The 6,985-nt window shown below is 57.5% G+C and overlaps 1 protein-coding gene across 1 annotated transcript; it reads right to left on the minus strand.

Annotated features, from left to right (window-relative positions):
• Positions 1-402: 402 nt before the first annotated feature.
• LOC102399011 (NADH-cytochrome b5 reductase 1) lies at positions 403-5,655 on the minus strand. Its single transcript, XM_006078449.3, has 9 exons — positions 5,501-5,655; positions 5,047-5,196; positions 4,861-4,933; positions 4,261-4,367; positions 3,912-4,041; positions 3,193-3,276; positions 2,017-2,102; positions 1,492-1,591; positions 403-1,198 (listed from the first exon to the last, which is right to left on the minus strand). The coding sequence occupies exons 1-9, from the start codon at positions 5,513-5,515 to the stop codon at positions 1,026-1,028; spliced, it is 918 nt and encodes a 305-aa protein (XP_006078511.1). The 5' UTR covers positions 5,516-5,655; the 3' UTR covers positions 403-1,025.
• Positions 5,656-6,985: the final 1,330 nt, after the last annotated feature.

Below are 6,985 nucleotides of genomic sequence, written 5' to 3' on the forward strand. Positions count from 1 at the left end.
AAAGGACCAAGGCTTCTCTTCCAAATAGAAAGACAATACTCTGACTTATTTGCCAGGCACCCTGAAGGACAAGTGCAGTGAAGGGCCGAGAGAAGGCAGGAGAGCAGGAGCAGCCAAACCTGGGACCACTGTGAGGACACCTGGGCTCCAAAAGCTTCCCTCTCGCTTATATTCTCCTTCATCCTCCTGAGGCGTCTCCAGGGAGACCCTGCGCTTCTGGCTTTGCTGAGACAGCTGCTGAGAGGAGTGTGGACTTTAGGGACAGCTCACATTTCAGCCAGGGCACAACCACTCCGAGGTTCAGTAGAAGACGTGAAGAAAATTCTATGCTGGGAAACACTTCCTCTTCACATTCTCAGCATGAAAAGCCTTGGAAACAAGGACGCCAGACACAACGGCCTCTTAGATGAAACCCAGGGCTTGAGCCCCGTTTATTGGCATAACCCAGAGGTTTCTGCAGCAGTAGCAGTCTCAGACCAGGGGCAGCCCCCTCCCTCCAGCCTCGGCAGGTCCAGAGCAAGACGGACACCAAACGCAGTTCAGATTCCTTTCTCTGAGGCTGAGGAGACCATTTCCTCCACTCCCTTGTCTCTAAAGATAAGGTTTGTAAGTCTGTACCCCCACCCCATACACAGTCTGCTATGGGTTAAGCACCAAATATTAAATGAAACCCATTAAACAGGGTTCTTTCACCACAGACACAAAGAAGACTGTGATGCAATCAAGGAACTAGCCAGTCTTGGAACAAGTGTGCAAGCTTCCTTTTCTCTGACTCATGGGAGAATCTGCTCCAGGAGCCTGACCTGCATGTCATCACAGGGAGACTGGGGGCCTTCCAGGGGAAGACTCCACCTTGGCCCTCTTCCATGGCTATGAGGATGTTGTTCCTGCAGGGACCATCCAGACCTGAGCTCTGAGTAAGGCAAATAGGCTGATACTGTCGGGAAGGGCGCCTAGGGCTTATGGCCTTTGGGTGCTGACTGGGGGCCGAGGGCAGCCACAGGGCCAGGGGAGTGCGGGGAGGCTCAGTAGGTGAAGCGCATCTTTGGCGAGTAGCCCAGTTTGTCCAGGCTGGGGTGGCAGGCCAGCTGTACCATCGGGGGCGGCCCGCAGAGCAGCAGCAGCACGTCTTCCCCGGGAGCGGGCAGGTGCTCCCGGATCACGTCCGCAGAGACGAAGCCCTTGCTGTAGGCCCAACCTGCACAGGGAGAGGACAGCGCCACCTTCCAGAGCCGTGCTGGCCTCGGGGGGCAGCGCGGGCAGGGGACGGTGCTCCGGCTCGGCTCCTCAGAAGGCCTCCAGGTGCAGCAGCACCCAATGGTCAGCAGGACAGCCAGCCCTGCCAGCCCCGGTCAACAGGAACAGCAGGGAAGGGTCCAGGGGAGCACTGTGTCCATGCACTCAGAGGCTGGCAGCATCAGGGGGTTTCACTGAGACCAGAACCCACGGCAGGGGGAACCCTGATCTGGACGTCCAGCAGTGGGGAGGTACCTTCTGGGGGGTGATCCAGGGTGAACCAGAGCTTAAAGCGGCTGGGGTGTCGGGCCTGCAGCTCCTCCAAGTCCTCTCGTAAGATGATGTCCTTTTCAGTCTGAAATGAAGAGGAGAAGCAGTCTTTAGGAACCTTCTCAGATTCCAAAACATAAAAAATTCTCTGCTATAACATCTTTCTGACCAGGAAAGAAAAAGCAAGCAGAAGTTCAAGGGTATAAGCAAGGCTTTGAGGGAGTTAGGATGAAGGGAAGGCGAGGGAAGGAGCCTTTACTGACACAATAAAAGGAATGAAGATGGACTGTGTAACAGGAAACTCAAGGAGCCAGTCTCTACACTCTGCAAATGTTTCCTCTTTCTCTTTTCTCAGGGGAGGAATCTGGCTCAATGCTCTGTCCTGCTTACTATGGGGAGGACCCTCTACTGCAGCAGAGCCCTGGGCAGAGGCTGGGCCAGTGTACCCATCGGGACCACCCGCCCCACACAGTAACCATGAAATCCCAGGACTGAGAAAAGCGAAGCAACCTGGTTGGCAAACAGCAGAAAGCACTGGGTGGGATCTTCTGGGTCTTTCAGGATGGCCCGGATCAGCTGCAGCATTGGAGTGATTCCTGCGCACAGACGCCCCACAGTGAGACGCGAGGCCCACTTCCCATCCCTGCCTGTGAGCTGCCCGACTCGATCAGCTTAATTCTACTCAGCCCTTAACTCTGCTTTCCTTCATGTCCTAATTCTCTGTGCTTCTCCTGTGACTTCACAGCACCGACATTTCTGGACAGATGTGCCCTTTATCCCAGACTCACTAAATTTCCTATCTGGTAGGTGACTTGGGATCAGGTGCTCAGTGTTCACATAAGTTCATGTTGTTGAAAAAAATACTCAAAGTGAAAGTCGCTCAGTCATGTCCCACTCTTTTCGACCTAATGGGCTATAGTCCATGGAATTCTCCAGGCCAGAATACTGGAGTGGGTAGCCTTTCCCTTCTCCAGGGAGATCTTCCCAACCCAGGGATTGAACCCAGGTCTCCCACATTGCAGGCGGATTCTTTACCAGCTGAGCCACAAGGGAAGCCCTCATGTTGTTGAAATCCTTCTAAAGAACCAATCCAGGAATCTCCTGAAGTCCGCTGGAGGGTAGGGCTTGATATCCCAGATGACTTTAAGCACCTACTGACTCCGTGATGAGGGTCCTGGAGCCCTGGACTTGCAGGTTAAGTGCCTGAGCTTTGAAACTGGGCAGAGCTGCTCACTGACCCTGCCTCCAGCCATGCGGAAAGCATTCAACCTCTCCGAACCTCCGTTTTCTCATCCCTAAAAAGGGAAGGCTCATACCTACGTCACGGATACATATAAAGAGCCTAGCACAGTGTCTGACACAGGCAGATGCCCAATGCTAGTTTTCCTTCTCTCCACTGTCCTATTCCTAGCTGCTTCTCTGTTCTCACGCAAAATTTATTAGATTCATTCAATTTGAGGTCTTGGGAGAGCCCACCTGATCTTTCTCTCATACTGTGAACTAAAAATAAATTTTCGGGGGGGCTTCTACCTGACTGTGATTTTGTTTCGCAGCACCCGGGGAGCTCTAGGCATTGCTGGGGACCCCCCGTTTGGCCATGATTACCAAATCTTCTGAGGGGCACCCGGAGTTGGCACAGCCACGGTCACAATGGAGGGAGGGAGGGGGCAGCCCTGGGGCCAGCACCTGTGCCTCCGGCAATCATTCCCAGGTTCCTGGCCACGCGCGCTTCTGGTGGAGCCTTTTTGTTGGGCTGGATGTTAAACTTCCCTGAGAGGTTGAGTGAAGAGATGCGAGAAAGAACAAAGTCAATTCAGCGACGTAAGAAAACAAATGCAGAGTCGAAAACACAGCCCAGGCCAGCTCAGCAGCTGCTGTGGAATCCGATCCTGGAGCGGGGGTGCTGGGCCAGCCCTGACAACGAGGCGCTTGCGGGACAACCAGGCCAGGACTGTCTGTCCCACATGATGAGCAACAGTGAGTCATTAGCTGCCTCCTGCAGAGGGTCACTCCCTGGCGAGGGCGACAGGCACGGGGCCAGGTGTGACTCTACCTCCCCAGTGGCCCAGAGCAGCGCCCAGGCTGCCTAATGCACCCGCTATTCCCATGGGAAGGGCGAACGCCGCTGTCATCCCTGGCTCTCTGCAGCCCGGCCTGGGGGTGAGTCTCTGAGGCAGAGCGGGAGCAGCGCACGCCTGTCAGTCATCCCCACGGCTGTCATGGCTGTTGAACTGTGTGGATGCGGAACTGATCTCGGGCCATGGGGCTGCGGAAGACACCTTCGTCTAACACCGGGGCTGTGTTCACAGGCGGGGCAGGCAGGCCTCACCCACGTGCACGCACACACAGAGCCACACTCCGCAGAGAGGTCCGCGGGCACCAGAGTCGTGGGGGTGGGCCGTTACCTTTTCCGGCATAAGTAAGCAGCCCGCTTGGCCCCCGAAACTCCACCACGTCCCCAATCTTCAGGCTATCCAGGTACTGAGACATCTTCCCTCCCTCAGGAAATTTGGGGTGCACACCCTTCAGATAGACCTGATACGACAGAATGGAAAGAACTTTATTTGAATGTCCCTGGCTTCTGAGTCCCCCGGTGACAGAACCTTCCTGAAGCTGGGCAGGGATGACACCAGGGCTCTGTCTTCACGTCCACAAAGGACATGCAATGCCTCCTATCCAACACATCTTGGAAGTTTCTACAAAGCTCAGAGGGAGGAGGACAAGGGCTCCGGGGGCTCCTTCTGACCCTCTTACCTTGATGACAAGATCCACGTAGCCCTGGTCCTCATCGCTGGTGACGGGAGTGTATGGCCTGATGACCAGGCTGCCATCGATCCGGGCAGAGAGGTAGACATGTTTGCCTGGGGACCACGTGCAGAGCTACATGTGGACCGGCTGCACTCAGGCTACCTTTCAAAACACTCTGGGAGGTCTGAGAGGAGAAAAGCATCTTGCTCCCTATTGGGGTCCCCGTGAGCTACCAGGCAGGAAGGATTCAACCCTTTGAGGCCCTAGCTGGACCCTTCAAAAGCTGCCCTCTGCAGAAACTCTTATCAGCGACTGCCAGGACCTTAGTGGAGAGCTGAAGGTCTGGGCAATGGGGAGAAGGGCAGAGTTTTCTCAGGAGCAGTATTTGCTCAAATCCTGCAGGAAGGAGCGGGGAGTGTTGAGTGCTGAAGATGTCTGGGGGCACCGAAGCCACGCCCAGAGTGGCCCAGGGCACCTCACAGCCTGGTGGGGAAAGGGGGACACAGTGCAAAGGCACCGGAAGGCAGGAGTCTGGTGCAGGAGACCCCAGGAGGGGAGCCACCCTGTCAAGACACCAGGGAAAGGAGCCCACGCCACCCTTCTTACCCACAGGCAGCCCCAGAACGTGGTGAGCCGTCGGCAGGGCAAAGCGGAACCTCTTGGTGTTGTGGTTCACGGTCTGGAGGACAGATGACAAGCGTCTCACCAGGCAGGTCTGATGCGGCCAAGGCTCCCGAGCACCCCAGCCACAGTCTAGCGGAGCTCCGGCCCCGCCCCTACTCCACAACTCACCGTCTTGTCTAGCAGTCGCAGCTGGTACTTCTCATTGGGGTCCAGGAGCGTGACCGGCGGCCGGCGGGACCTCCGCACCAGGTAGGCGCCCAGAGCCACGCCGAGCAGCGTCAGCAGCCCCACGCCCAGGGAGGCCAGCAGGACCGGGCTCTGCAGGCAGAGGGGGCAGTGACCGCCGCGCCAGGGAAGAGCCCAGGGCGCGGGCGGGGGCGGGCCCCGGAGACCTGCGCCCCAGGAGGGCTAACCCGGACTCCGGCCCAGGGCCAGCCGAGGCCCGGGGGCAGCCTGGGTGGGGTCCCCAACCCAAGCGTGCGGCCCCGGGACCCCGGCATCCAGGGAGGACGGGAAGCCCTGCTGGGCGGGGCCGGCGGCGACAGCCCCCGGTCCGGACCTGAGTGCCGGGTCCCAGAGGGGGCGGAGTCCCCCGGCGCGGGGTACGGAGCAAGGGTCTTACCGGCTGCAGCCCCATGACGAGAACCGCTGAGCCCGCCGCGCAGCCGGCCGCCGGATCCCACAATGCGCCGCGGGGAGGGAGGGGGCGGTGTGGGCGGGGGCCCGAGGGGGCGGGGCCTGGATTGGAGAGGGTCTGGGGCGGGGCCGATGGGCGGGGCCACCCGGCGCCCCACCCCTTTCCCCCAGACCCCGAGCCCTACCCCGAGGGGCTGCCGCTCCAGCCCCTCCTCCCCAGCCTTCGGTCCGTGGCCGCTTGGACCGCTCCGGCTCCAACAGGCAGAGTCCTGTCAAACGTAGACACACACCCCGCGGGAGCTGGAAATCTCAAGCGTGCAGATGCTCAGCGAGAGACAGGCTCGTAGAGCTGGAGGGCCTGCCAGTAACTAACGTTGTGTAGTCACCTTGGTTTCTCAACAGGCAGAATTTCAACCGGAGGATCCACAGCCTGGCCGAGTCTCCTCAGGAATGACAGGGCCAACTTCGTTGTCTGCTTCCGTGACTGGTTTTGCTCGCAAGGCCAGGCCCTCCGGCCATCAGGCTCATTCAGGAGCTCACTTAGGGTCCAGGTCAAGATTCTCCAGCTTCCCGGGTGGCTCAGTGGTCAAGAATCGCCTGCCAATGCAGGAGATGCAGGTTCCATCCCTGGGCCAGGAGGATGCCTGGGAGGAGGAAATGGCAACCCACCCCAGTATTTTTGCCTGGAAAAGTCCATGGACAGAGGATCCTGGTGGACTGCAGTCCATGGGGCCACAAAAGAGTCGGACAGGACTGAGCACTTACCGGGATCTGGGTTCTCCTGCCTCCAGGGCCGAAGACCTGGCTTTGGGGGTAGATGAAACTGAATCAGAACCTGGACAACTTACTCAGCCTCTCTGTGATTCCTGTCTACAGATGGATGGGTGCTATTGTCTGTCTAGTTCATAGGTTGATGTGAGACCTAAGTGAGACATGTAAGGTACTCAGCGTGTGGACTGTCGCAGAGCAAAGCTCTCCACAGGCGTCAGCTGCTGCAGTGACTCAGCAGACAGTGCTGACGCCGGGTTAGGGATTACAGCTGAGCTCTGCTGGCAGCAGAAGCCTGGGATGGGAGGAGTCAGACACAGACGCTGACAGCCTGGAGCACACATTGGCCAGGATGGCCATTCTCTCTAATACGCAGTTCCCAACTGGAATGGCATTTGCCCTGGATTTCTCCCGAGGCTTGATTCCTTGGCTTGTAGATGCCCATCTTCTCACCGTATCTTCACGTGGTCTTCCCTCTGTGTGGGTCTGAGCTGGCACCCTTTTTCTGTTTGGTCAGACAGTAAATATTTCGGTGGCATACAGTCTGTGTAGCAACTCTTCCTTCTACTTTGCTGCTGTAGCATGAGAGCAGCCATAGATAATACATAAATGAATAAAAGTAACTACTTTCTAGTGAAATTTTATTTACAAAAACAGATAGTCGATCCTCATCCAGCATTACCAGAACCCCTCAGATGAACGG

Source organism: Bubalus bubalis, chromosome 5 (genome assembly GCF_019923935.1).
Source record: "Bubalus bubalis isolate 160015118507 breed Murrah chromosome 5, NDDB_SH_1, whole genome shotgun sequence".
Classification (NCBI taxonomy): domain Eukaryota; kingdom Metazoa; phylum Chordata; class Mammalia; order Artiodactyla; family Bovidae; genus Bubalus; species Bubalus bubalis.